This window comes from Crocodylus siamensis, chromosome 15 (genome assembly GCF_052110815.1).
Source record: "Crocodylus siamensis isolate JL-2025a chromosome 15, ASM5211081v1, whole genome shotgun sequence".
NCBI classification, from domain to species: Eukaryota; Metazoa; Chordata; order Crocodylia; family Crocodylidae; genus Crocodylus; species Crocodylus siamensis.
In genome coordinates this window covers 49,740,298-49,768,248 of record NC_143409.1, presented here as the reverse complement: position 1 = coordinate 49,768,248, position 27,951 = coordinate 49,740,298, and the positions used below count along the sequence as shown (strand labels likewise).

The 27,951-nt window shown below is 57.3% G+C and overlaps 3 protein-coding genes and 1 long non-coding RNA gene across 11 annotated transcripts in view; 3 read left to right on the top strand and 1 right to left on the bottom strand.

Moving 5' to 3' along the window:
* The first annotated feature begins 44 nt into the window (after positions 1-44).
* LOC149852687 (uncharacterized) lies at positions 45-14,143 on the top strand. Its single transcript, XM_090029751.1, has 6 exons — positions 45-796; positions 3,776-3,956; positions 4,139-4,311; positions 4,781-4,907; positions 8,295-8,411; positions 11,260-14,143. Exons 2-6 carry the CDS (start codon positions 3,896-3,898, stop codon positions 12,456-12,458), a joined length of 1,677 nt encoding a protein of 558 aa, XP_089885877.1. The 5' UTR covers positions 45-796; positions 3,776-3,895; the 3' UTR covers positions 12,459-14,143.
* A 2,792-nt stretch (positions 14,144-16,935) lies between these two features.
* On the top strand, positions 16,936-19,295 carry APOM (apolipoprotein M). Of its 2 annotated transcripts, none has more exons than XM_090029846.1 (6): positions 16,936-17,070; positions 17,928-18,070; positions 18,510-18,583; positions 18,704-18,802; positions 18,909-19,007; positions 19,198-19,295. In XM_090029846.1, the coding sequence occupies exons 1-6, from the start codon at positions 17,026-17,028 to the stop codon at positions 19,221-19,223; spliced, it is 486 nt and encodes a 161-aa protein (XP_089885972.1). In that variant the 5' UTR covers positions 16,936-17,025; the 3' UTR covers positions 19,224-19,295. The 2 variants fall into 2 exon arrangements, with proteins under 2 accessions (XP_089885972.1, XP_089885971.1); XM_090029845.1 differs by lacking the exon at positions 16,936-17,070 and adding an exon at positions 17,520-17,705.
* A 706-nt stretch (positions 19,296-20,001) lies between these two features.
* On the bottom strand, positions 20,002-25,718 carry LOC149852685 (uncharacterized). Its single transcript, XR_016439425.1, has 3 exons — positions 25,566-25,718; positions 24,289-24,424; positions 20,002-21,779 (listed from the first exon to the last, which is right to left on the bottom strand). It is a non-coding gene; the product is annotated as an uncharacterized LOC149852685 (long non-coding RNA).
* A 50-nt stretch (positions 25,719-25,768) lies between these two features.
* Positions 25,769-27,951, top strand: part of BAG6 (BAG cochaperone 6) — a 29,088-nt gene continuing 26,905 nt past the window's right edge. For 5 of the 7 annotated variants that reach the window (XM_090029683.1, XM_090029682.1, XM_090029679.1 and 2 more), the window contains exons 1-2: positions 25,771-26,974; positions 27,291-27,313. The gene's annotated coding sequence lies outside the window, so the exon portion shown is untranslated. Of the gene's footprint in view, positions 26,975-27,290; positions 27,314-27,951 lie in introns of all 7 variants that reach the window. The other 2 variants (XM_090029681.1, XM_090029685.1) reach the window with 2 other exon arrangements.

The window sequence follows — 27,951 nt, the reverse complement described above, 5'->3', positions numbered from 1 at the left end:
GCAGCTTGGAAAGCTGCCTGGCTGCCCATAGTGGCACACACATGTGTATACATGTGTTCATTCTATGTGTGTGTATATATCTATATCTATCTATATATCTATATAGATATCTATCTATATATATCTGTGCATACATATACACATGCATATATATGCATACACATAAACATACACTCACATAAAATACATACACATATATACACACATGCACATTTATACATATAAACAAACACAGATAAAAAGATACACAGATGTGTATACACATATATAGATATACATATACTCATAGTTACACACAAGTATACATACACATGTGCAGGTATATACATCACCCTGTGGCAGGAAGCCACCTTTGTCTCTCCCCAAAATCTCTGTGCTGTGACAATGTGATTAGGATGGGCCCAGCAGAGGAGACGCACCTTTACCCTATCTCTTTAGGTAACTTGAGCTGGCTGCATTCCTGAGGGAGGGGGGAAACCTGCTCTCTCTGCCTCGTGACTGGTATCGGCTACCTGGGTGGGGGGCTTCTACCTGGTGGACTAGAGTCTGCCTGGCAACTAGTGATGTATTTCAAATTGATTGGCCGACAGCCAACCAGAGCTGGCCTCCATTGGACCAGGTGAACGAGGTCACAGGGGCTATATAAGTTAAGACTGCCCAGGAGGAGGGGGCAGCAGCCATGCGGGGGACTCAGAGAGGAGCTTGACCATCTGAAACTGGCTCTCTCCCCCAGAACCCATGAGCTAGCAACAGCTTGCCTCCCGAGGGAATCTCCAACAGCCTCTGGACGATGTTTGTGAGTAAGCTACTCAAGATCTGATTAGATATCTAGCTGGCAGTAACTCAGATGCGTGATCAAAAGGCTACCTCAGCCAGACTGTTTTGCTCTATGGGATTTCTATGATATTGCTCAATCTTGTACGGTATTTTCACCCTACCCCCGTAATCAGTAAAGTTCTCCTTTGAGACTGGTGTAAGAGGCTTACTGAGGGGTGAGTCTAAATTATACCTAAGAGGCCCCTTAGGTCTGCGGACTAAGGGAGACTTTCCTTTTTGACCCCCGACTTGGGGAAGTGCCCCAAGTGCCTGTACTGGGTCGAGTACCCATAGGACTATTAGGCCTGTGTTTCCCCAAGGACACAGGGCCGAGACAGTCCCTTCTCGGGGTGGTGGCAGCTACGTTACCCCCAGGCTAGCGAGTGTGCTCCAGGAAGGGGGTCAGCCAGATTTGAGGTACCCCTAGGGAGGCACTTGGAGACTGGAAGGTGGCCTGGCACAGGGAGGTGGGTGGCTCAATGCAGGAGTGCCCCCTACTGGCCCACCACAAGCCTACATACATACATACATCAAAGGACATATAACCCTACACACATATATAGTATGCATAAAAGGATAGATGTGTGTGTGTATATATATACACGCACGCCCACACACACACAGACACACACAGAGTGATACCCCCCCACATAAATTATACTAACCAATTGCCTGTCAAAAAGGGTGGGGGGTAGGGACGGAGCACAGTCACACACTGCCCCAGCGCTGCTGCCGCTTTGTCTCCAGAACCCCGCCACCCCACCTTGCGGTGCTACTGCTTCCCAGATGTGTGGGAGGTGGGGAAAGCTTGCATGCATCAGCTGCAGCCACCACCCTGCACTGTCACTGCTGCACATCCAGCTGCATGCAACCCGCTCCCCCACCCGCCAGCTCCTTGCCCTCTCTCCCGTCTGTTCTCAGGGCCTGATGGTGGCGAGGTGCCGTCACTGTGTCCCCACCCCCTGCTCCCCACCCAGCTGGATTTTGTTGGAGCCTGGTGGTAGCAGCAGGGACAAGGCCAGAACAGGGAGGCAAGGCCAGTGCTGTGCCGCCAGCACACCACACTGCTGCTGTCCCCAGGGGCTGGAAGGGGCTGCTGTGGCCCCTCATTCCCCGCGATGGTGGTGCTCTGTGGTGAGTATCTGTGCAGAGCACTCTGAGTGGTTGTTTCAGTCATCATTGTGATTGGCTGCTGAGACAACCAATCAGAGTGTGAATAAAGTGTTATGGACAGGCAGACACATTAAGGTGGGTAAGCAAGGTTTTTGGGCTGGAGTGCCAAGAAATGTCATAATGCCTACCTCAAAAGGTGCCGGAGTGCCAGCATGGCAGAAAAAATGAGGGCAAGGGGTACATGGCAGGATGCCCAGCTGCCCCTGTCCCCCAGCCCTACTGCCCCTTGCCCCCCAGCCCTACTTCCACTTGCCCCCCACCCAAAGCCCCTGCCCCCTACCCTGGGCTCTATGGCTGCCAGCAGCTGCTTTGGCTTTGGGTAGCTGCTGGAGCCTGGGCTGCTCCGCGCAGACAGCTGGGATGCTGCAAACCCTGCTAGGAGCAGCCTGGGCTCCGTTGCTGGCAGCAGCTTCCCAGAGCCGGGGCTGGCTGTGGGGTGCCAAGCAAAATGGCCTCGCGTGCCATGCTTGGCATGCGTGCTGGGGTTGTTGACCCCTGGATTAAGGTTTTTATTATATTAGAGCCCAGTGTCTGTCCCCATCCCCATCTCCCCCCATCCTTGTCTGGCCCACACCGGCCCCCTCCCCACTTCAGGCCCAACCCCACTCCCATCGCTTTGGGGCCAGCCCCATTCCACCCTCACCCCCCAGCACTTCAGGTCTGGGCTCAACCCCATTCCCACCCCTGCCCCACCACTGCAGCCTCCAACACCCTCCAGTCCCCTTAGGCAAAGCAATCATTTCAATGCTTTTTAGCCCCAGAGCACTACTCTTAGGGCATATTTCTGCCCCATTACAGTACCACGTGGCTGGGAAGAAGCACCCCCCCATTTATGAGGTAAAACTGCTGCCGTGTTGAGATGGGGTTGGTGTCAGTCACCGGCTGCCATGTTGATACCGGAAGCTGTGGCACGTTGGGTGTTGTTAGGCATCTTTGGCAACAGTTTGATCTCTCACATGTTGGGGAGTGCTGTCTTGTGGTGGGTGCGACGGGCAGCACTGGGACGAGGTGCAGCCCAATCCCCCCTGAGGGGAGGTATAGGTGTTGGAAGCCAACGGGTGGCCCCAGCAATGCCACTTTGGCCTGAGTCCGGCCTGGGCGAGGTGACCCATGAGTGGCCACCTTATTGCAAAGGGAGAGCACTGGCCTGGCCGCCCCACACTGCGCTAAGCGCAATGGACGGGGTTCAGCTTCGACACCCTTTGGTGTGGGGCACTGCGGGCACAGCTGGTGCGCAGGAACAGCGTGGCTGTGACCCGTGCCCTCTGTGGAAGTGGGCACAGGGGGTCTGCACCAAGCCTGGCGATCCGGCTCCACGTGGTCTCCCTGTTCCTGAGGGCGGGGAGGGGGCGAGAGGAGCCTGCAGCTTTGGCAATTTTCCACCACCACCACCCTCCGCACATGCGCAGCCCCTCGCGGGGTGGGAAAGAGACAGTGGCCCAGGCCAGGATCAGGGGTGTGTCAGCCCCGTGGGAAGTGGAGCAGGAGCACGAGGAGGAGCCGGGCCAGCGCCGGGAGATGCGGGGGCAGGAGGTGAACCAGCCTGTGCAGCCCCACTGTGCCCACGGGGCCCCCACAGGCCCCACCACTGGCATGAGCTCCCCACGCCAGGGACATGGTGCTGGCACTTCAGGAGCTGCACTACCAGGAGTCCAAGCCTGGGGCATGTGGAGGCCAGGAAAATCCATGTCCAAGCATTTCATCCTGATCATGGATATTGCATGTTTCCTGCCACCCGGTCTGTCTCAGTGGTAGCTATCCAATGACATGGTCCTCTTCTCACCAGGTCACGATGAGCGTGAGGGTTGAGGCGGTGGCCTCAGACCAGTTGCAGCCCACTGGGGCGCTGCAGGAGCTTGGTGAATCCTGGCCCCTGCAGCTGTAGGGCCTAACCACAGATGTGCCTATGGAGGAGGCAGCACAGAGGGACAGCCCAGGGTCTTGGGACTTGCCAGACCCGGTGTCAGGTGAGGGCCTGAGTGCAGCCCAGGATGTAGGTCTGAGCGCTGCGGTGATTCTCCTCCATCTCCCCTCTCCCACATGCCAGAGTCTCCGGCTGCCAGAGTCACAGGCCAGTACGGGCGTATGGCCAGGCTTTCCCTGCCAGCGGCACCAGGCCTGACCTGTGCATTGTCTTCCCCACCCGCAGGTGCAGGAACCAGGAGCGAAGCTCATCAGCAGCCTCCTGAAGAAGGGCCTGCAAACCTGGAGCTGCCAAGGACTCCCCCAGGGAAGCTGCGGGAGAGGGGCTCCCTGACCCTTGAACTGAGCCAGCTGCAGCAGGGGCAGGGGAGGCTGGCAAAGCAGGTGAAGAGCATGGAGGTGAGCAGGGCACCAGCTCCAGCGGGGGTGGGAGTGCAGCCTGGGCCATGCGTAGGAGGAGCCAGGGGCGCCATCAAGAGTTTGGGGAGCAGAGAGAGCTAAGGAGCGACAAGTCTGTGGTGACATGAGCTGCAACCACACCCAGCTGGCATTTGCTGGAGCTCGCCACCAGTGCTGATAGCCAGGGGTGCTGGCACGGGAAGGCCAGGCCACAGTCATGGAGCCCCTGGCCCTAAAGCTTCTACCTCAAAGGGCCGAGCACATACAAAGTGATAAACTGGGCCAAGGCAGACACGTGGACCCCACCGCACCCACATCTCCCATCGGTGCAGAAACGGGCATGCTGCACCCCTGGGTGTCATGGCCCAGCATGCAGAGCGGTGTCGCGCAGAGGGATTCTGGAGAGGGCAGCGGGGGCTGGAGGCAGCTGGAATAGGAGACACTGATGGGGTAACGCTTGTGCCTGCAGCTCCAGGAGGCCTTTGAGGCCGTGGCCGTGTATTTCACGCGGGAGGAGTGGGAGCTGCTGGAAGATGCACAGAAGGGGCTTTACCGGGACCAGATGCTGAGGAACTGGCAAGCCCTCGTTTCCCTGGGTAACGCTGTTTCCGGCTTCTCGCTGCACTCGTGTCAGCACCGACACTATTGTCTTCTCCCTGCTTCTCAGTACTTTCGTCCTCATGAACTTTTCCCTGGGGGTTGAAATCCATGTCCTCCCCACAGCTCCACACATGCTTATGTCTCTCACATTTCGCACCACCATCCGCTCCGTTTGATCTGGCCGCCTTCGCCTGAGTCGTCTTCGTTCTTATAACCCCGGTGCCTCCATATGCAGTTGTATCTTGGCTAGAGCTATCCCTTTCCCTTCTCAGTGTGGTTGTCATCTCAGATTTATTAGGCAGAAAAAGTCACTCCCAGCTGCTCCTCAGGGAATGGTTCTGATTTCCTCTGCCCCCCTAGCGTGTCCTGTCCCACGTGTCTAACACAGCGAGCATGTTCAGTCAGTGCTGCCTTTCTCCTTCTTCAGTTATGACCAAGGATCTGGGTTTTCCCTTTCCCATGGAAAAATGGAGAAAACCACGGATTCCCTGTTTTTAGTGTGGATTTCCTCTTCTAGCAGAGAAATCCACGGATTCTCTGCTTTTGTAAAGAGCTCTTGCAGCTGGCATGGCTCCAGCCCGCAAGGGCCGATTGCAGAAAGGACGGGAAGCCCCCAGCCCTGCGCGGAAGGGGAGGCAGAGGGGGAAGGCTGGGGCCTCATCCTCTGAATTGGGTAAAGCTGGGCTCAGACTCACCTTTTGCCCCTGGAGCCTAGAGATAAGTGGGGCTGAGGGAGCGGGGGGTGCTGCCAGCCCCAAGCAGCACACTGTAGCCAGAAGGGCCACGGGGTGAGGACAGGGGTGCCCCTCCGTGGGGGGCTTTGCGGGTAAGTGATGCGGGGCACAGTGTGGTGGTGCCCACCATGTGGAGGCCGTACATGCCGCTGAGCCAGCTGCTCAGGGGAGGGGAAGGCTTGCATGTGGCCGGCTGCACAGCTCATGGCCAGCTCTGCAGTGGAGGCGAGGGATGGGGACGGGGGGAGTCTCACACACAGCAGCCACTGCTGCTTACCTGTAGGGCCATGCCAGCAGTGACAGCCACTGCCTACAAAACCTCCCCATGCTGCTGCGAAGCAGTGCCGGGAGCTGTGTGGCCAGCTGCAGGGTGGCAGTGGCACTATGGTGGCAGCTGGGTGGTGCACAGTCCCGCCCCCTGTGGCTGGCGGCACAGCTCTGTGGTGGTGCGGGAGGCTCTGTATGCAGCGGCTGTCTCCGCTGGCACGGCCCTACAGGTAAGTGGCAGTGGCCGCTGTGTACAGAACCTCCCACGCCGCTGCTGAGCCGTGTCCAGAGCTGCGTGGCCGGCCACGGGGCAGCTGCAGTGTGGTGGTGGCCATGGCCGTGGCACAGGATGGTGGTGGGGATGGCTGCGTGGTGCCCAGCTGCCACCACAGTGTTGCTGCTGCCCTGCAGCTGGCCACACAGTGCTGGGCACCACTCTGCAGCAGCACAAGGAGGCTTTGTAGGCAGTGGCTGTCACCGCTGGCACGGCCCTACAGGTAAGCGGCAGCGGCTGCTGCGTGCAAGCCCCTTGCCATCCCTATCCCTCGCTGCTGGTGCAGAGCCAGCCATGGAGCTGTGCAGCCGGCTGCGTGCAAGCCTTCCCCTCCCCTGGGCAGTCAGCCAGGCACCATGTGTGCGACCTGTGCTTGGTGGGCACCACCACACTGTGCCCCACATCACTTATCCGGAAAGCCCCCCTGGCCCCGCACCCCTGCCCTCACCCCATGGCCCTGCTGCTGGCTGCAGTGTGCCGCCTGGGACTGGAAGCACCCACTGCTCCCTCAGTCCCCAACCACCTTCCCCAGCCCTGCCCCACAGCCAAGCCCCACTTACCTCTAGGCTCCAGGGGTGAAGGGCATAGCTCCATGGTGGCAGCACTTGCCTGCAAAGCCCTTCCAGCCAGCACAGCTGCCACCACCCCGCACCGCTGCAGAGCTGTGCAGCTGGTCACGAGGCATAAGCAGCGGTGCAGTGGCGGCTGCTGCATGTAAGCCCCCTTTTCCACCCCCCGGCCGGGCAGCATGTATGTGGCCTGTCCCCGGTGGTTGCCACCGCACTGCTGCTGCCGTGCCTTGTGCCACTTGCCCACAAAGCTGTGCAGGTGGCCTTGGGATGGTAGCGCAGGGTGCAGTGGCAGAGTTGCAGCGGCAGTCTCTGTGTACAAACCCCGTCTGGCCGGCCAGCATGTGTGTGGCATTTCCTTGACTCCATTGGTAGCGACCCGGGCACATGCGATGGAACCTGGGTCCTTCTGTCTTCAGATGCCTAGAAACTTCTGCCCATGTTCCTTCCTAAAGTTTTCATTTGCACCAGCTATGGGCTCTGGCTTGGCTGTATTTCCTTGGAGAACTGCTCCGAAGCTTGCTCTACCGTTCACGGTTGTCATCTGAAATCCCTCTGCGTGCCAGACACCCATCATGGTGTTAAAAAGAGGTGGGCTCAGTGCAGGACTGGTGAAAAATGGTTGTCTTTTCCAGAGGGTCTCTGATACAGGGGTTGTTTTGGCTTGTGGGCAGGGCTGAGGGACTTACCTTCTGCCATGTCAATTAGCTTTTTTGGCGTTTTCTTTTCCCTCCAGTTTCTCTGAAGGGCTTTCTTAGGGAAGGGCTCCATGGCTTTTTGCTCTGGAAAGACTGTGTTGACCATTCCTACATTATGGGCTTTCACATGCTCAAAAAGGTGTCTCCTTCTCCCTTCTCTTGTCCATATCCAGGACTCCCAGGACCTTTTTTTCAAGCCCTGCAGGATTTCCTCACTTGTGTGCTCAACTCCCTTTCTGGGACGATTCTCCCACTGGATGGGATGATTGATTTTGTTGCCACTGCAGTTCTTATAAAATCTTCCCTTCCTCTGCACAGTTGGGAAATGACACTCTGTCCCAGAAACAAGTGCCATTATCAGCCATCTGTTGCCAGGCCTCACTTTAAACCTTCCCACAGAAAAAAACTCACTTCCATTCCTTTGCCTGGAATGACACTAAGACAGATATTACCCAGCCATCAGTGTGTCCAGTGTCTCTTCATTTTGGTGCCTTATAAACAGTGAAAGCTTCATCTTTATGCTGTTTAGCACATTACACATCACTACATCTCCAGCCCTGTCCCTGGGGACTCTCTCGGTCTCACACCCATTTTATACCTCAGAGCGGTGGGTACTCTTTTTCCTGTGACCATCCCCCCAGCACCTGGGTGACAAAGGCTATCGTCTATCAATGGCTTCTCCCTGCAGTGCCTTCTCTTGCATCCTAAATGTCCGCCCTCCCTTGTCCTTCAGGGCCCCAGTAGACTCCTTGAGTTCATTGGATCCATTCCCCAAATCCCAGTTGGTTATTTGGCATCCAGTACCGAGTCATGAATGCTTTTGAACCGCTGCCCCAAACAGGATATCGAGGTCCCACCCCTGACTTAATCCACCGCATTATGCGAGGACAGGAGGAGCTCTGGGTCTGTGATGGTGAGGACCGGGGGGACACTTCAAGGTTGGAGGATCTCCTGCCAGGTGAGTTGTGGCTGTCCCCTGTCCCCAACTTCCCTCAGAAATGCTCCATGTTCACAGTGCCTGGACCCTGCAGACCTGCCCTTTCCCTTCCTGTCCCCCTAACTACAACTGCTAGGGACAGTGAGTTCCTGGTTTTGATGTTTAGGCACAGGTCTGGTTTCCCTGGAATAGCATGGTCTTAAATTTCTGTCTTTGTTTTGCAGTGTAAGAGTTGATTCCTTAAACCCAAGGTAGCCATACCTCTTTAGCAGCCTCTTCTAAGGCATGATGGGATTTGAAGTCCCCCATGGAAATCAGCATGGTGGCTCACAGCTCCATGAAGCCATTATTGTAGGGCAAGAGAGAGGCCTGGGGCTCTGCCTAGTATCTCCTGCTCAGGTCAAGCTGGAACCTAGGAAGTGTTGAATTCTGGTCTCAGGCTGCATTGAATGGCTCCTGGCGCCACAGGGTGGGAGGGATTCACAAGCTTTCAAGTTGCAGGGAGAAGTGAATCCCCCATGACTCATGCCTTTGTGTTTCATCTCTGGGCCATGAGTGTCACAGAGTTCTGGCCTCAGCAGAGTGTCCATGTACAGGTTCATGCAAAGGCGTTTGTCCCATGGCAGATTCCAGTGATGTGCAGGCCACCTGGGCCTCATAGAGTCATAGAAGTCAGGTCGAAGGGACCTCGTAGATCTTCAAGTCCGACCCCCCGCCTGGGCAGGAGAAAAAGACTGGACTCAAATGAGTCCAGCCAGGTAGGCATCAAGCCTCTTCTTAAAGACCCCCAGGGTTGGAGCCAGCACCGCTTCCCTTGGGAGTTGGTTCCAGCTCCTGGCCGCCCTGACTGTGAAGTAGATCTTGCGGCTGTCTAATCTAAACCTACTCTCTAATAACTTGTGTCCATTGTTGCTTGTCTTTCCAGAGAGCGCTCGGGGAAACAGTGAAATCCTTTTGATCCCCCATAGTGAGTTTATAGACAGTCACCAGGTCCCTCCTCAGCCTTCTCTTGTGAAGGCTGAACAGGTTCAGGTCCCACAGTCTTTCAGCGTAAGGTCTGCCCTGTAGTCCCCGATCATGCGGGTGGCCTCTGCTGGACCCTTTCAATGTCGTCCACATCCCTCCTGAAGTGGGGCGCACAGAACTGGACGCAGGACTCCAGCTGCGGCCTGACCAGCGTCGCATAGAGGGGGAGGGTCACCTCCCTGGCTCTACTTGAGATGCACCTGTGGATGCACGACAAGGTGCGGTTAGCCCTGCCAACCGTGACCTCGCATTGTCGGCCCAAGTTCATCTTGGAGTCAATAATGACTCCCAGATCCCTTTCTGCCTCCGTGCTCTCAAGAAGGGAGTTTCCCATCTTATAAGTGTGCTGCTGGTTTCTACTGCCTAAGTGTAGCACCCTGCACTTGTCAGTATTGAAACGCATCTTGTTTGTGTCAGCCCACTCCTGTAACCTATCCAGGTCTTGTTGCAGTCTTTCCCTTCCTGCTAGCGTGCTCACCTCACCCCGAATTTTGGTAACATCAGCAAATTTAAACAGGTTGCATTTCACCCTGTCGTCCAAATCGCTGATGAAGAAATTGAACAGTGCAGGCCCCAGGACCGAGCCCTGGGGGACTCCGCTGCCCACTTCCCCCCAGGACAAATATGACCCGTCCACCACCACCCTCTGAGTACGACCCTTGAGCCAATCCACGATCCATCTGACTGCGTAGGCATCAATGCCACAGTCGCCTAGTTTTTTAATGAGGATGGGGTGGGAGACGGTGTCAAAGGCCTTGCTAAAGTCTAGAAAGACTACATCCACGGCAACACCTGCATCCATTGCCTTTGTGACCTGATCATAAAAGGCAATCAGGTTGGTCTGACAAGACCTGCCCCTAATGAAACCGTGCTGGTTGCCCTTGAGCATCAACCCTGAAGCCGGCCCATCACAGATGTGCTCCTTGAGGATCTTCTCAAAGAGTTTCCCAAGGATAGAGGTAAGACTGATGGGCCTATAGTTGCCCGGGTCCTCCCTCTTCCAGTCATCCGGCACCTGGTCCGAGCACCATGAGCATCATCAGCAGAGGAAAGCCACATGGCCCTGTTGCAAGCCCTAGACCTTTCCCTGGAAGCAGGAAGGAGATACAGCCCTGTACCTTCCAGGAAAGAGACCCCCAGCTCTAAGTCCCCTCCTCCCACAGCAGGTTTTGGAGGTGGGAGGGACAAACCACATGGGTATTTTCTACCTAGAAGAAGCAAGTGGTCCAGTGTAAAGCCATTCTCCCCATACACCCTAACTTCTGGCAAGCCCCAGAAATCCACTGCGAGGCTGTCTATCCTGGTACCAGATGCTGCTCTCAGGACTGCCAGGGATTGTGGATGAGGAAAGCAGACCAGTCTCACCAATGCACTTTGGCTTTCGGAGCATGTTGGCCTAACCAGTTTGAGGGCTCAGTATCATCTCCCTTGGGTCTGCCAGTGCTGTGGGACACAGCAGTCCTGAGAGAGACTCCTTTCTTTATGCTGATTCTGCCTCTGTTCCCCTGTCCTGTTAGAGCGGGAAGTTATTCAGGTCTTGTCCTAATGCATGTCCTACATGGGTTTCTCCCAGTAGAGTCTGAGGGGGTGGGGCTAAGCACTAGGTCACAAATTCTGTGGTCCTGGCTTTGACCTCCATGGAGCAGGAAACATTAGCCTGGCACAGGAACATGCCCCTGCCTCACCCTCAGCATTTGGGGCTTGGCAGGGAGACATTATTCTCTTCATGAAACTTAAGTGTCAAGGTCCAGTCATGCTCGCAGGCCCAGGACAACAGGGAATTGCAGTGTTTGGCCTGTGACAACAGGGTATGGCTAACCTGGAGTTTTTCTTTCCCATGCAGAAGGCACCTGGCTGCTGAGCAGAGCTGAGAAGCAGATTCCTGATGAAAGGTCTGCAAACCTGGAGCCACCCTGGCCTTCCCTAGGGAGTTTGGGCAAGATAGAGTCCCTGAGACCTGAGGAAGACCAATGGCTTCAGAGCCAAGGGAGCCCCCAAAAGCATAGGATGAATATGGCAGGGAAGCAGGTGCCATCATTTCTTGGATGTGAGAGTGGAGAAAGGACAGAGTCCAGCAAGAGCCCTGGGCCCAGGGAAGGATTTGTGGAGATGAAGAAACATAAGGTAAAGTTCCACCGGAAAGAGACCCTGCATCCGAGCCAAGGCAGTGGATGGGGCCTGGCAGGGACACAGGAGCTGCCTGCCAAGACCTGGGGCAGAGCCCACCCTGACCCTGAGTGCCAGAAAACCTTTAGCTGCCACTCACACCATGCTCTTCCACATTGGTACCCGGAGCTTGGGAGGAATTTCACCTGCTCCTCCCACCTGGCAGTGCACCAGCACATCCAAAATGTGCAGAAACCACATCAGTGCTCTGTGTGTGAGAAGAGCTTCACCTATTCCTCCCATCTGGTGCAACACCAGCGTATCCATACAGGGGAGAAGCCATATAAATGCTTTGAGTGTGGGAAGAGCTTCACCAGTTCCTCCCATCTGGTACGACACCAGCGCATACACACAAGGGAGAAGCCACATCAGTGCTTCTTGTGTGGGAAGAGCTTCACCCATTCCTTTAATATGGCACAACACCAGCATATCCACATGGAAAAAAAGCCACATCAGTGCTCTGTGTGTGAGAAGAGCTTCTCCTGGCCCTCCCACCTGGCCCAGCACCAGCGTATACACACAGGGGAGAAGCCACATCAGTGCTCTATGTGTGGGAAGAGGTTCATTTGGTCCTCCCACCTAGCCCGGCACCAGTTTATACACACAGGGGAGAAGCCACATCAGTGCTCTGTGTGTGGCAAGAGGTTCACCAGTTCTTCCAATCTAGCACGGCACTATCGTATCCACACGGAGGAAAAGCCACATCAGTGCTTGGTGTGTGGGAAGAACTTCACCCATTCCTCCAATCTGACCATCCACCAGCACAGCAACACAGGGGAGAAGTCATATGAGTGCTCTGAGTGTGGAATGAGCTTCACCCATTCCTCCCATCTGGCTCGACATCAGCACATCCATACAGGGGAAAAGCCATATTAGTGCTCTGTGTGTGTGGCAAGACTTCACCAATTTATACCCCCTGGTCCAGCACCGGAATATCCACACACAGGATAAGCCTCTTCAGTGCTCTGAATGTGGGAAGAGCTTCCCCCTTTCCTTCATTCTAGCACAGCACCAGCCCATGCATACAGGGAAGAAGTCACATTGGTGACCTGTGTGAGCTTCACCAATTTTATCCACTTGGCCACCCACCAGCATATCCACACAGAAGGAAAGCCACATCAGTGCTCTGTGTGTGGGAAGAGCTTCACCCAGTCCTCCCACCTCACCCAGCCCCAGTGTATCTACAAAGGGGAGAAGCCACATCATTGCCCTGAGTGTGGGAAGAGCTTCACCCTCCCACCCACCCACACAGCACCATATGCATACAAGGGGGAAGTCGCATCAGTAGTGAAGAGCTTCACTATTTTCCTGCCCCTTGGGCAGGGCGCTGGAACCAATGATCTCTTGAGATCCCTTGGAGTCCTAATGGCTATGAAATCCAATCTGGCCTGGTACCAACGCCTCCCCTCTAGCCAAACACCAGTGCATCGGCACCCAGGAGCATCCATAAGTCTACCAGCAGTGCAGGGAGGGCTTGCGGGTGCCTAGCTGCTCAGCTCCTGCCTGTGCATTCAGGCAAGCAGCATGCTGTTGCTGGAGCGCAGAAAAATGTAATGTAAACTTTGAGCTTTGTCGGGCACTGCAGAACCCAAGGGCCCAGTGGTTGGTCCCCAAGGTTTGATTGTGGGGAGGGACTAATGGGAAACACCACAGGCAAAAGCCAGCCCAGACACTGGGGGAACCTGTGAGGGGATGATCTTTGTATCGGTCTTGGATCCTCTGCCTTCCCAATTGTTCTCTAAAAGTAACCAGTCCCTGCTAGGGAGAAGAAGCGTCTTCCCAATAGGGTGACCTTCCCAGGCTCCGAATGCCTGTCGTTGGCTGCCTCCCGTGCCCACTGAGGTCTGCAAGGAGCTGCTGCTGCCACCCCCTGGGCCTGGTCTGTCTGGTTTTGCTTCTCATCCTCTCTCAAGAGCTCTGTACCCCTGGGTGCCTGCTGCTCCCTTGCCCTGCCTTTTGGCACACTCTTAATGCAGTCTCTGCTCAGAAAGCCCCAGCACCGGACCTGGTATCCTTGTGGCTGGGCTCTCTGCCTGCTCCAGAGCTGTGAGATGGGAGCCAACCAAGGGCCCTTTGCAAAGTAGGTCTCCTTGTCACTGCCTAGCCCCTTCTCTTTGCTGAGGTTTCACTGGTCCAGGGAGAGTTGCAAACCCTCAGGTACAGAATTCAGTTACACTGGAGGCCTCGCTCCAGGGGCAGGCAATTATTTCAGGTGGAGGGGCCACTTACTGAATTTTGGGAAGCTATTGAGGGCCATATGGATAGCCCTGCTCTGGTTGCCATCTTGGGATCAGGAGTTCTGTCCCCTAACCCCTGGCCTTTGCCACCAGAAGTCCCCTCCTCCCCTGGGAAATACTCCTTTCAGCAAGGTGGTTTGTCATTTCAGAACCAGAAAAATACCAAATTATAAAAATCAAACATACTACAACATTAATTTAATTTAAAAAAATATTTTGTCCTGATTTACATGTATGGGTGTAGTGTACATAGAGGTGATAGTATCATCGCTTAAAATGAAGTTTTATTCTTGTATATTGCGGGTAGGTATTGGTTTGTGGGAGGGTGTGGGTTTTGTGGGGGGCTGTGTATGGGGGGAGGGTGGCTGAGGAGGGTTGTGGCTTGGGTGGAGGGGAGGGTTTTTCCCACAGCCTGCCCTCTGCCTCAGGTGTGGCAGGCAGAGACCCCCAGCGCTCCTCCAGGGCCGGGCACTGTGCTCCTGCCACTCCTGGCCCCAGGACACCAGCACAGCCCCATGCTGCCATTCGCTGCCACTTGCCCCTGGGTGCCACTGCTCCCCTTCTCTGCCCCCCTGCCCCCCGACTTCCTGCTCTGGAACCATGGCCCGGCAGCTCCTGCCATCTCAGTGCTGCCTCTGGGACCCGTGTGGTTCTGGGCAGCAGAGAAGCAGGGAAGTGGCTGCAGGCGGGAGCATGGAGCACAGCAGTGGCCGGGCAAGGGTGCAGGGCCTGTGTCAGTGCACTGGGACTAGTGCTGGCTGGGTGGAGTGGCAGGAGTGCAGAGCCAGGCTGTCAGGGGTCTACAGAGCCGGGCTGGCTTCACTGTCTCCCTCCTGATGCAGCATAGCCCAGCTCCACAGACCCCTGCCAGCCTGGGCCCCGTGCTCCTGCTTCCCTGCTGTGGGCCCCACTGGCACTGGTCCTGGTCCACCTGTGCGGGATCTGCACTCCCGCCCAGCTGTTGCTGCACTCCGCACACCCATTTGCTGCCCCTTCTTACCACAGCCATATCCCTGCTTCCGCCACTACCCACCACCACATGCTTCCCAGCCACAGCATCGGGACTGAAGGAACTGACCCGGCCAGCCCCGAGGACTGGGGTAGTTGCCCATGGTCCTCCCCTGCCTCCCTCCCTGCTCCCCTCCTTATCTATTTCCCTCGACGGGGGTGGGGGGCAGAAATAGGAGCAGCCCTAGGCCAGAAGCCTCAGCTAGGCAGGGGTTGGTCCCTGTGGTTGCAGGGGCTGTGCAGCCAGGAGATGCTGCTTAGGGTGGTTAGGGGGACCATGGGCAGCCTGCCTGGTACAGCACAACAGCCCCATCTTAGGGCATCAGCTGAGGGGGTGGGGGATGTCTGTGGGTCTGCAGTGAGGGGTACAGTCATGGCCCAGGGCAGCAGGGTATTACAGTTTGGGAGTGAGGGGCACTGGCAAAGCTGGGAGCAGTGGGTCAGGAGTGAGGGGCAGCAATGGGGCTGTGACTTGGTGATGAGGAACGGAAAAATACTGGAAGGAGTGTATATGTGTCAGGATGGGATGGGAGCTGTGGGTAAGGCCGAATGAGAGCAACACAGCGGCCTTCAGGATAAGTTTATCAGAAAGTAGCCTGAGAAAACTTGCTCGGCTCAGCAAGATGCCAAGATGAGTTGCTGTCAGGCTGCCAAGAGCCTGTTGCAAGGCAGGTTGAACTGTATGCGATTTATCAGTGTATAAAGTAGCCTGTGTTTCACTCTTGTCGAGCATCAGCCACCCCTTGCTGTTCTCCCGGGGCCATGCAAAATAAACCGCTTCTGTTAGCCAGTGATCCTGTCTGAATTTCTTCATCATTGGCAATGAGGGGGAACAATGGGCAGGGGCAAGACACTGGCATATCACTCCCCGCCCCCCCCCCCCAGCATGACAGATGTTCTCTTTTTTGGACTTGGAAATAGGGTAACCCTGTCTGCTGGCAATGCTCCCCTTCTAATGCAGCCCAGGATGCCATTATCCTTCTTGGCTACCAGGGCACTTTTTATGCCTAAGTAATTCCCTGATTTTATATATTAGTCTGGATTTCCCCTTAAGTACCTTACCACACAAGCTGCAGAAACAGGTCTTATCTATGTGGGGGTGACTGGAAATTTGCAGAGGCGAAAAAACCAATGTCTGAGTGGCACCAACCCAGACAATAAAAATGGAAGTATAAAGGAAAAAAGGGGAACTAAAAGGGGATCTTTGGGGCTTTTTTTTGTTTTTTTTGATGGTGTGTTTTATGTTTTGAGAATGGGGGGCAGGGAGAAAAGGCAGAAGTATCGGGGAGAAGAGGATGAATAGAAGCCCCCTTCTGGGGCTTTCCCCCCAGATCTCTGCCCCTGCCCCACGGAACTACCCCACATTATTCCACCTGGCTAGGGAGAAAAGGATCCACGGAACCCTTCCTGGACTCATGTTTCCTACCCGGACTCAATACAGGGCTGGACCCATTGGAGAAGCTCCCTTCGTGGGAGCTTCCGCTCTACTTCCGCCCTGACTTTAACCACTTCCGGTGAGTTGCCAGTATCTCTTTCGCTGCGCACCCTCCTCCCGGGACGCCTGGGTTCTTTCCCGGCCTCCTTCCAAGACTCTTGGGTCCTCGGAAAGAACGCCGGGGTTCATTCCTGGAGTGTGACGCACATCCGGTTCTCCCGCCGGGCACCTTAAAAGGCAGCAGCGTAGAGTAGCTGAGGGGCTCCGGGGCTCGAGTAGCTGTTGCCCCAGTAACAAGGAAAGCGTCCCAGCAATACGCATGCGCTAACATCGCTCCCGCCCCTTTCCCCGGGGCCTTGGGTCTGTCTAGGTACAAGCCTGATCCGTTGCCGGCTTCCTCCAGTCCCGCGGGGTTGACAGCGGTGCGTTGTTCATTGGTTGCGTTCGTCACAGAGGCCTGTCCGCGGGAGGACGTGGCTGGGTTTGAAAATAATATTATCCGGCGCCGCCTTAGCCTCCTAAATCAATCGAAGGTCCCCCGCCCCCTCCTTTTGGGCCTTCTTAGCGCGTTCGTACGTGCGTACAGAAGCCTTTGCGGCCATATTTGTTGTGGGCGTCACCTACATGAGCGCCCCCAACAAGGTTTCATGGAGCGCTAGGCTTCGTTCGCCATCTTGGAGGAGGGCACTGCCAAGTCACAGCAATAGCAGCGAAGCCATGTGAGCAGCCATGCTGGATATAGTGACTCCCTTCCCCCACCTCAATGACACCCCACAGCCCATCCACCATGTGGCAACGTTTGTTTTTGGTAGGGTCTACCAAAATGATCATAAAACCCCCCCACTGGTGGTGGCCATAGAGGCTCCCAGGCAGCCGGGAGTGAGGACTCCCACTGGGGCTTCCACAGGAAATACAGCCCTGACTTGTGTTATTGTAGGTCTGTTTCATAAACAGTCCCTCCCTTTGGGCCACCCGGTTTATTATTATTTGTATAAGATCCCTCATAAACCCTGAAGGCCTGGAGGGATCTTGGTAGGGTCCCCCCCACCTCCATTACTGGGTCCACAGGCCTGTCATGGTAGGCCACGTGTCCACACGATTGGGGGGGGGGGGGGGGCGCTGTCTAGGGTTTCCTAGCAACCAGTGAGCCCCATTCCCTGTTATGATAGGGTCTTCCGAAAGGCCCTCCCTGTTGGCTGACGCCCCCCTCAGACTCACAACCTTGGCAGGTTAATGATTGCCAGGGCATGGGAGGGGGCAAAGGTCACCTGGACAGCCCAGACAGACCCACAGCGTGTGCACAGGGAACCCCCTCCCCTGCCCCCGGACATGTTTTGGGGTGTCTGGTCCTATCTGCTGTATCTCTATGGTGCCTTCATCAATGCCCTGTCCCCCTGCCAGCCTCCCACCCCGCTGCCTGCCAGCAGGGTAGACTGGGAACAGGTACTGGGGCTGGGGTGGGGGGAAAGGAAGTAGGTGCCTTCGTACTGGGGGTGGGAATTGGGGGAGCTGTTGGGGTCCCTGCCCCCAAGAGCCAGGAAGATGGATGGGGGTATGAGTACCTGCTGTCCCAAGGGTGGGCACGGATGAGAGGGGCCCTGGGAAGTTGGGTGGGGATAGGGGTCCTCCAATGGCACTGACCCCTTTTCCTCCCCCCTCCGGCAGTACTTGGGGGCCTGGCACTTCGTGGGAGCTGCGGCCATCACTGGTCCCTCACTACAGAACTTTGCAAGCACGGATGGGGCCATCTTCTTGCTGGTGCCTGGCGCCCAACCAGGGCAGCTCGGCCTGCGGGCAGCGCTGCGGCTGTGAGTATGGGGCGGGAGTGGGTATACAGCCCCCCCTTCCTCTGCCACCCCCCCCGGCAGTCACTCAAGCACCAGCCATCCCTCCATCTCCACCTGCCCTTTACACCCCTGCATCCACCCATCCCCACACATAAAGCCCCACACATCCCCTCCACCACCCATTCCTATATAGCTGTATTCATACCCCATCTACATACCCTCCATCCATTCCTCCCTATACACACTACCTGCAACCCTCTCCTGCCATCCCTATATGCCCCATCCATCCATCTCACGTCCATCCAGTCAGCCCTATACTTCCATATGCACACCCCATCCATTCCTTCCTCCATCCACCAGTCCACCTATTCCTATAACGCACCATCCATCCATCCACAAACACACACACCCACTCCACCCATCCCTCCTCCTTGTGCTCTCTCCCTTTCTCCCCCACTAGGAAATCGGGTGTCTGCATCCAGCGATCATGGACCTACCTGCTCAAGGAGGGACACCCAGACCTAGGCACTGAAGGTGAGTGATGCCCCTCACTCCCGACCTGCAGCCCCCTGCCCTCTCCACTTCTGCTGGTGCCCCACTTCCAACCCACAGCTCCCTGCCCCATAGGACTCAGTCTCTTCCTGTCCCTTCCAGGCCGTCCAGGGATGCAATCCTGGGTATTTGCTGGGAAGTGCCCCAACACCATCATTGTCCAAGAAACTGACCGTGATTACAACCGGCTCCTGCTGTATGGTAAGTGTGGAAGGAGCCCAGACACTGGGTTATCTGGGAGGGAAATGGGGGGTGGGGGGAGCAGGAGGGCTGGGAGCCTTGATTCTGATTCTGCCCCTCCCCCTAGGTCGCTCCTCACAGCTTGCAAATCAGTGTTTGGAGGACTTCTGGGACCAGGCCTCCTGCCTGGGCATGGAGATGTGCCTCCTCATCCCCCAGACCCATGGTAATATCTGGGGAGGGGAGGCAGGGGTCCCCCTATGCTTGCTGCTGCCCCCCTGGTGGCTGAGTAGGGAATCTTTGATGGTGGGGGGGGCGACGCATTAAGGTGGTTGAGCTCAACCACCGCAGCCAGCAGGGGCAGCAGTGAAGCCCCCCCTGATTCTAAGTACCTCCCTTCTCTTTCCCCCTCCCAGACCCCTGTGAGCTCCAGGATGCCTGATCCCAACACCCCCTGCCCCAGCAAAGCGCAAACCCCAGCTCCTGGAGCTGCTCAATAAAGGACTTACTTTCCCTTCTGGCAATCATGGTGTCCGAGATGCTTATAGGGGCCAGGGGGTTGTGGGTCAGGAATGAGGGACACTGGTAGTGATGGGGGTCTGTGGGTCAGGAGTGAGGTGCTAGGGGGGGAGCATGGGGCTTTGGGTCAGGAGTGAGGGGCAACAGCCAGGCTGGGAGGATAGGGGGCTACAGGTCAGGAATGAGGGGCACCAGAGGCAGGTGGATTGTCAGTGAGGGGCACTGGCAGGGCTGGGGAAGGAGAGCTGCGGGTTGGGAGTGAGGGGCACCAAAGGGCTATGGGATCAGGTCCTGCAGTTTGGGGCACCAGGAATGGATAGATTGTGAGTGAGGGGCACTAGCAGCGCTGGGGGGCTCCAGGTCAGGAGGGGCACTGGAGGGGCTGAGAGGGGGCAGGGTCCTGTGGCTTGGGAGTGAAAGACACTGGCAGGGCTGAAGGGGGGGTAGGGGGCTGTGGCTTGGGAGTGAGGGACACCAGGGTGGGACACTGTGTATGAGGGGTACCAGCAGGATGTAGGTAGGGCCAGTGGGGGCTGCAGGTTGGGAGTGAGGGGCACCGGTGGGGGGGGGGCAGGGGGCTGCAGGTCAGAAATGAGGGGCACCAGGTGACAACAATGCTGTCCTTGGGTTTTTCCTTTTTATTTAAATAAACCACAGGTTGGTTGAATAGAAAAACACCCCTAGGTATCTCCCCAGCCCCCGCCCCCCCAACCAGTACCAGGCCAGGCCCAGGTCTTGCCCCAGGCTGGGGCTAGAGACAGAGGCTCTGGTATCCTCCCACCCCCTTTGGCCCCTTCACATCAGCCAGACCCAGGAGATCCTGGGGGAACACTACCCCCTTCACTCCCCTCTGGTCTAGGACCCCCCCCAGAGAAGGCACTGGGATTGAGGGGGGTGCACACATAAGCTAGGAAGCCCCCCCAACCTTGAAGACCTCCCAGGAGCATCCATGGCCCTCTCCCCTCTGCTGGGTTCTAGATCAGGTGGGTTCTAGGCACCTTGCATAAAGCAGGGAGGGGAAGGGGGATGGGTTCTCGATTGTCTTGGCGCACATGGAGGATCTGGTCCACAGCAGTGGCAATGAGGTTGGCTGGAGGTTGGCTGGAGAGATGGGGACTGTTCTAGAGCCAGGCCAGGCAACGTTCTAGCTCAACCAGTGAGGCTGGGCCTTTCTAGAGCCAGCTGTGATGTTCTAGATCAGACAGGGAGCTGGCACCAGTCTAGAGGCAGAGGAAGACAATATTTTAGATCAGGCGGCGATGCTGGGTCTCTCTAGAGCCAGCCATGTCGTCCTATGTTGGATGGAGAGCTTGGGTCATTCTAGACTGGGATGAGTAGATCAGTGAGGCTCAGTCTTTCTACAGCTAGTTTCAATGTGCTAGATTAGACAGAGAGATCCAACTATCCCAGAGCTGGGGGTGAGCATGTTCGAGATTACACAGGTTGATTGAGCCACTCTCAAACCGGCTGCAATGTTCCCAATGTGGTGGAGAAACAAGACCATCCTGGAGCCAGAGGAAGACAGTGTTCTAGATGAGGCTGGAGATTTCCAGCACTGGCTGTGGTGTTCTAGATCCCTCAGAGAGTTCAGACCATTCCAGACTGGAATAAGATTGTGTTCAAGATCAGACAGGGAGACTGGCCCTTTCTAGAGCCAGTGGGGGTGTTCTAGATCAGACCAGGTGATCACATCTTTCTAGAACCAGAGACAGACAATGTTGCAGATCAGTCAATGAGGCCGGGCCTTTCTAGAGCTTGATATGTTCTACACCCAGTGGCCATAATGGGCTGTTTTAGAGCCAGAGGAAGATGATGGTCTAAATCAGACAGTGAGGTGGGGATCTTTCTAGAGTCAGCTGCAATGTTCTAGATTGGAGTGAGGAATCAGACCATTCTAGAGCCAGAGGTGCCATTTTATATTGGTTGGCAAAAATGGGCTGTTCTGCAACTGATGTTTTAGATTGGCCAGAGAGAGTTCAGGGGCACCAGTGGGTGACTCTAGACCTCACATGAGGAAAGGGCACCTGGTTCCAAACGCTATCAGGAGGTTCCTTGAATCCTGAGGCACGGTTCTAGAGCACAGCACTGTTTTAGATCAGTTCTGGGGAGACATAGCTAATCTCTGGCTGCCGACAGGGCTCATCCCAGAAGTGCCGGTGTCTGGATCCTATGACACAGCCTTCATCTAATGGGGAACTGGATCTGGGTTCCCACCATGGTGAGTTCTGGATCCCAGGTCTAGAATGGGGGGTCTTCCAACATGCTCCCGCCTGAGTCCCAGTGGCTCATGCTCTAGATGTCAGGTGCAGAAAGCCAGTGGCAGATTCTAGATCATCTCCACTGGCTGCCATAGGCAGCTCCAGAACGTCCCCTCCTCAGCTCACTCAGTCTGAATCATGGGTGCATCAGGCATGGGCAAGGACTGTCCTTCCTATCATGGCCCAGTCTTGACGAGAGAGGTGGTCTGTTCCAGACATCACTATGACAACAGAGAGGGATCACAGGTGCATCAGGCATAGGCAACACATGTCCTTCCTATCACAGCCCAGCCTTGATGACAGGGGCAAGCTGTTCCAGAGATCACCATGGCAACAGAGAGGGACATGCATTCTGGACCCTTGAAGCTCTTTTTGAAGCAGGGAGTGGATCTTTTGGATGACAGATGGGCAGAGCCGTTGGTTTTCAGTGCTGCGGGGCGGGGGGGGGGAAGTCCCTGGATGACGTCCATCTTGGCTCGACAGAGATCTCCATCCATCCAGGGTGACAGCAGGTGAAGCTTGGGTTTTAGGTCATTCAACACCAAGAGGGGCAAGACACCCATGTTCTGCATCACAGTATAGTCCCAAGTAGGACCAGAGGGCTCCTGACCTCAGGGGCACTTCCCATGGGTGGGTCCTGAGGCTGTGGGGAAGGGCAAAGCCTTGGGGGGCGGGGATAGGAGGGTGGAGGGCGACCTTCTAGGTAACCCAAGGAGCATATTCTAGGTACAACACCGAGGCAATGTGGTTTCAGTGTGGGCTCAGGTTCTATGTCGCTACCTCATAGGCAAGTCTCATCTGAGGGGTGTGGAGTGGGGGAAGGGGGCTGCTGGTGTGTTGGGAGGTTATTGCTAGATACAGCCACCATCCTGGGGGTGGCCCCGCCCACACTTCCAGCCTCATCTCTCTGCTGCCGCCCCCTTCCCATGGTTCCTCTGGTCCACAGTGGGCTTCCTTGCCCCGATTCTAGAACCTGGACACCTGGGTTCTTCCCTGGCTCAGGGATGGGGATAGGGGGCCTGGACACCTGGGTTCTCTCTGGAAGCCGCCTTCCTCTGGGAGGCAAATGGGGCTCAGGGATAAGAGCTAGGAGCTTGGACGCCTGGGTTCTCCCCCCATTTTAGGAGGGGACTGGGAGTTGTGGGGCAGGGTGAGAGCAGTGGGAGCCCGTATACCTGGGTTCTCCCTAGCTCCAAGAGAGGGAGCAAGGGACCCGGATACCTGGGTTCTCTGTGCTGCCCCTAAGGGTCCTGTCCCCAACTCAGTGGATGTGGCTCAGGACTGAACCACATCCTAGTGGTTCCAATACCTCACTCCAGCACCCACTGGAGGAGAGGGGTCGGGATAAAGCCCCCTGCCCCATTCCCAACTGCCCCCTTCCAGGAATTAAGAGTGCAAGGGGCAGCTCCCAGAGCCAGTGTTTGGCTGTCTGGCTATCAATCTATTGTTTCCCCTGCACCCTCGCCCCCTGACTCCCTCTCAGCACCTACGGCCCCTTCATCCCTTTCCCCTTCCCCTGGGGCCGCCCGGAGGCTGACGCTTAGGACAAAGGTCTGGAGGAGTCCATAGAGGCAGGCAAAGGGCAGCAGGTACTCATGGACCAGCCACAGGGCTGCGTAGAGGCCTGAGGCCGTGACCAGGAAGCAGGCCAGGCCGTGGAGCCAGACTCCCAGGACGCCCCGGAGACCCAGGACATCCAGGGCCAGGCGGAAGGCAGGGGCTGAGGCGCAGAGCAAGGTGACCACCCCTAGGTCGAAGAGGTGCCGGGTGAAGTTAAAGCAAATCTGGAAGTGTTCAGGGGGTGCCGGGGGCCGCCGGGGGGTTGCAAGACCCTCCCCTTCCCCCATTGGTGCCCCCCAGCCAACCAGAGCCAGGAGGCGCTGGGTACCTGCCCATCGTGGCCTGGTGTGGTCCCCTGCCAGCATCCCATCCCCGCCTTCCTCCCACTCTGGTTTTGGGTGGCTCTGCTGGTCTCGGGGGGCTCCCCGCCTCCAACGGAAGCTAGGGAGCCAGGCTCGAAGCCAGCCCAGAACCATAGAGGAAAAGGGGAGGGAAATACTCTATACAGGCAGGCCTGGCAGGTATGACCAGACACCCTCCCCGTGTGGTCAGGGATAGCCACTGCAGGCAGCCGTAGTTGCCTGGTGTAGAAAGAAGAGTCTCTTGATCCCCCTACCAAATTAATCTCCTGGCCTCCTCAGGTCACAGGTGCCAGAAGGGGCCTTCCAAAGTCTGGGGATTGGGACCCCTGGCGGTCTATGCAGAAGTGGATAATGTCTGGTTCTATAGGCAGCCCTAGTAGATACAACCTGGTGCATCCGTGTGGCTGGGAATGGTCAGTGCAGGCAACTGTAGACCCCTTGAGTAGATCGAAGAGTCTTTTGCACCTCCCAAAATTAATCTCCTGGCCTCCTTAGGTTACGGGGTGCTAAAGGAACTCCAAATCCAGACCCCTCTCACCGTCTCAGGGGCACCTTGCTCAGGAGGGTAGTTCAGGGGCCCCCAGAAGTCTGGATTCTGGGGTGCAGGGGGGGGAAGCTGTGGTCCACTGATGTCTGGAAGGAAGCTGGACAGGAAGTGGGTGGAGCCTGGTTCTACAGGCAGGCCCGTGTGGTCAGGGATGGTCACTGCAGGCAGCTGTAGCCTCTGAGTAGACCCAAGAGTCTCTTGCCCCTCAAATTACCCTCTCCGGCCCCTTCCAGCAGCTTCAGGCACTAGTAAGAATCTCACCGTCTCCTCCCCCAAATCTTCCAGCAGCCTCTGGAAGCAGGAAAAGGCCTTGGTGACTCCCTTCCTCTGATGGGGGTGGGGAAGGGCCACAAAATCCAGGCTGATCCGGGCTCAGGTCCTCAGCTCAAGGCATTCCCTGAAAGGAATGAATCCCCTGTTACAGATGAGGGGTCCCCCTGGATAATCTCCCACAGGTTACCCCAAAACTGGGCTACAGCTGGGGAGACCTTCAGGGGTGACTGGTAGCGCCAGCCCAGCTCAACTCCCATTGGTGAGGGGAGAGCTGGGGTTGGGGCATCCTGAAACAAGAGGGTGGGGTTATCTGGGGACAGGTCCTTCCCCAAATGACCCCCCCCAGGCAACCCAGGGGGAAACACAAAGTACAGCCCACCCACAGATCTCTGGGCTTGAATTCAAATCCACAGGGTCAGAAGACGAAAGGATTGATGGGACCTCTGGAAGTCACGTCTGGGCTGGGACACACTTGGAGAACCTAGGCATCCAGGATGGACATGGGCACGCACGCACATACACACAACCTGCACATGTGCACACAACCCAGGCCTGCCCCCCTTCACTCCTGCCCCCACCTCCAGCATGCGGGACATGGAAACTCACACACATGCCAAGAGCCCAGGTGTCCGGTACATACAAAAAACCCAGGCGTGCGCACACACAACCCTTGCAAGCATCCTACACACACACAGCCCAGACATCCAAGCCCTACACTCACGCACACAGCACTGCCCCCTCCACAACCACACTCACGTGCACACGCAGAGAACCCAGGTGTCTGGGACACACGCACACGCCAGGTGTCCAAGACAGACATACGCAGGCACACACAGACCCCAGGCATCCAGGCCCTACACTCACGGGTGTGCACACACACAACCCGCCCCCCCCCGGCATCTGGGACAGATGCTTGCACACGCAAAGAACCCAACACCCCCCGGACAACACACACACACACACACACACACACGTCTGGGACGTGTGCACACGCACACGCACGCAGCCCCAGAGCCCGGCCCAGCGCACGCCCTGGCCAGGAATTTCCTGCCCGGCCCCCCGCGGGGGGTCCCCCCTGCCCCCAAACCTGGGCCCCCACGACCCCCCCACCTCACTGGCATCCTAAAAGGGCGGCAGCCTGCAAAACCCCTTCCCTGACACCCCACGAGGCTCCCCCCACACCCCTTCCCGGAGCCGGGGGGCACTCGACCCAGCCGGGGCCCCGGCGCCGCCGCAACCGCCCCCGGACCCAGGCGCCCCCTGACCTAGCCGCCCGGGGGCTGCAGCCCGGCCCGCGGGTCCGTCCGTGCCCGACGCGGGACGCGATCCCGGCCCCGAGACAGGAAGGACCGGATTGGAAACCCCGGCTGGGCGGGGCGGGGCGGGGCCCGGACACCCGGTTCCCGGGGGCGGGGCTCGGCTACCTGGGTGACTGGGCGGCACCGCAGCCGCAGCCCCGGAGGAGACCCCACGGCACAGCCCGACCTGCCCCTCCCCCGCCTGGCAGCGGCTCCTGTTAGAGCTAATACGAAACATCCCCGCCCCGCCGCTTTGACCACTTCCAAAATGGCGCCGCGCTGGCTTCATGCCGTGGAGAAGCGCCGAAATGCGTTTCCCTCACCAAAGATGGCGGCGAGGTCGGGGGCACAGACCGGGCGCCAGAGCCACGTCCTGTCTTTGCAGCAGCGACTCCAGAGCCACGTGCAGCGCCTGCGGGAGCAGAGGGAGGAGCTGCAGGGCCTGAACTGTGCATGGGAGAGGCTCCGGGAGGGCCGCGGGGGTCTCGGTGCTGCTCTGTGCCTGTGGAGTTGGGAGGGGAGGCAAGATATTCAGGGCTGAGGCAGGAAAAGGGCTTGGGCTGGGGTAAATGCTGCAGGGTGGACTCTGCTCTCACTTCCCTCGTGTGAACCAGGAGTGGAGGCACTGAAATCGGGAGGATCCTGAAGGCTTAGGCTGGGGTAAGGACAGCAGCAGCCAGTCCTACTGCCCGGCAGGGAGCAGGGCCCGTCCGTGCAACTGCAGCCCAGCGCCGGTCTCGGGGGGGGGGTGTAAGAGGCTTCTGCTGGTGACGCGGTCAGGCCTGGAGAGGTCTGTGGCCATCCCTCGGGGTCAGGCAGGGTGCTTGGCTGAGGGAAAGCTTAATGAGGATTCATGGATGAATCAAGTAGCCCCTTGACTACAAACAATTCATTCATGGATGAGTTTGAGGCAGTGCTGCTCTGTCAGGGTCCTGCCTTGCAAAGCCCTGGCACGTGGCATCTCCACTGCAGCCAGAGAGCTCCCCTCGCAGATGTGTGGGGGCCACATCTCCCCAGAAACACCCTGAGCTGGGCCCTATGGGGCTGGAATGAGGCACCCTGTGCAACCCCAAAAAGATGTGGTGTCACCTCCCCTGACCCTGCTCTATCTCTGTTCTTGCCTTGCCCTGCCCTGCCCATCTCGGAGGCAGATGGAGCTGGAGAGGCAGCTGGTGGTGTCCAAGTGTGAGGGGCTGCACCAGCTCCTGGATGAACACGAGTGCCCCTTGATGGCCTGGCTGGGAGAGCTGGATGCAGAGATTGTGAGGAGGAGGGAGGAAAATGCCGCCTGCCTGTGCAAGGAGACTGCCCGCCTGAGCGCCCTGATCATGGAGCTGGAGGGGAAGTGTCAGCAGCCAGCACTTGACCTCCTGCAGGTGAGACTGGGTCAGATGTGCTCCAGTGCCCGGCCCAGGCAAGTGGTGGCCTCTGAGTCTCAGGGAGCTCCTAGGTTGGTGCGGGATAGGGGGTGCATCAGGATGCATGCATGCAAGGCCTCTTGCACTGGAAGTGCAAAAAGACAGGGGGTGGGGAATCGGGGAGCCAGGAAAGGGCAGTAAAAGGCTGCTCCTGTCCTAGTCCCAGCATCCAGTGCAGAGGAGCGGGTGTGAGAGGGGTTGTGCTTCTGGTAGTATAAGGATGGGCTGAGCTGGGCTGTGACAGTGACTCTGTTCTGTTTCTTGTCTCCTCCAGGGTGTCAGAAGCACTGTGAGCAGGTATGTTTGGGTTTAATTTCATCCCTCCTGACCCACTGGCCAGGACGAGGCTGTAGCCTCAGGTGCCAGCACTTGCCTGTGGAGCAGTCTGTGCTCTGGATCCAGCCTCCACCATCCCTGTGGCTCTGGGGTTGCTGCTGCCACCCTGTGATCCAGCTTGGGCAAGGGGTTGCCCCACAGCCCTGGGCTGAATAAGCCCCTCCTGGTGGCCGGGCGGGGATCTGGCCTCCGTAATGGCTGCAAGTCTGTCCTGTCTGAGGGGCTCGGGGGTTTGCGGGGGGGAACCAAATGTTTTCCCCCAGGTCCCAGTGGGATAGGGTCTGTGGTCAGAGACCTCACCAGTGACCAGGCCCCTTGGATACTGGGAATAAGACTGAGGGCAGCTGGGCCTGGAGAATGGGCCCCTCTTAGTCCCGGAGCAGCCTCTCCCTGTCTCAGAGGGGCCTCTGGTCAGGCCACATGTTAAGGGGGCTCAGGCTGCCACTCCCTGGCTTGCATTTTCTCTGTGGATGGGCCAAGGCCAGGGCCTGTTAGGGGTATGAACATCTCCAACCCCTTGCACAATCCCACTGGTACAAGCCATACAGGGAAGAGTGCTGCTTTGCTGGTGTTAGCTGTGGCTGCACAAGAAGGGTTTG

Bases quoted from the DNA above. Each gene is read 5' to 3' on its own strand.
- LOC149852687 (XM_090029751.1), top strand. From the start codon at position 3,896: ATGGAGGAGGCAGCACAGAGGGACAGCCCAGGGTCTTGGGACTTGCCA. The intron at 4,312-4,780 runs GTGAGCAGGGCA...TTGTGCCTGCAG, and splicing joins AGCAGGTGAAGAGCATGGAG to CTCCAGGAGGCCTTTGAGGC. The intron at 4,908-8,294 runs GTAACGCTGTTT...TGCCCCAAACAG, and splicing joins GCAAGCCCTCGTTTCCCTGG to GATATCGAGGTCCCACCCCT.
- APOM (XM_090029845.1), top strand. From the start codon at position 17,592: ATGTTTTGGGGTGTCTGGTCCTATCTGCTGTATCTCTATGGTGCCTTC. The intron at 17,706-17,927 runs GTACTGGGGCTG...CCCCTCCGGCAG, and splicing joins GCAGGGTAGACTGGGAACAG to TACTTGGGGGCCTGGCACTT. The intron at 18,803-18,908 runs GTAAGTGTGGAA...CCCTCCCCCTAG, and splicing joins CAACCGGCTCCTGCTGTATG to GTCGCTCCTCACAGCTTGCA.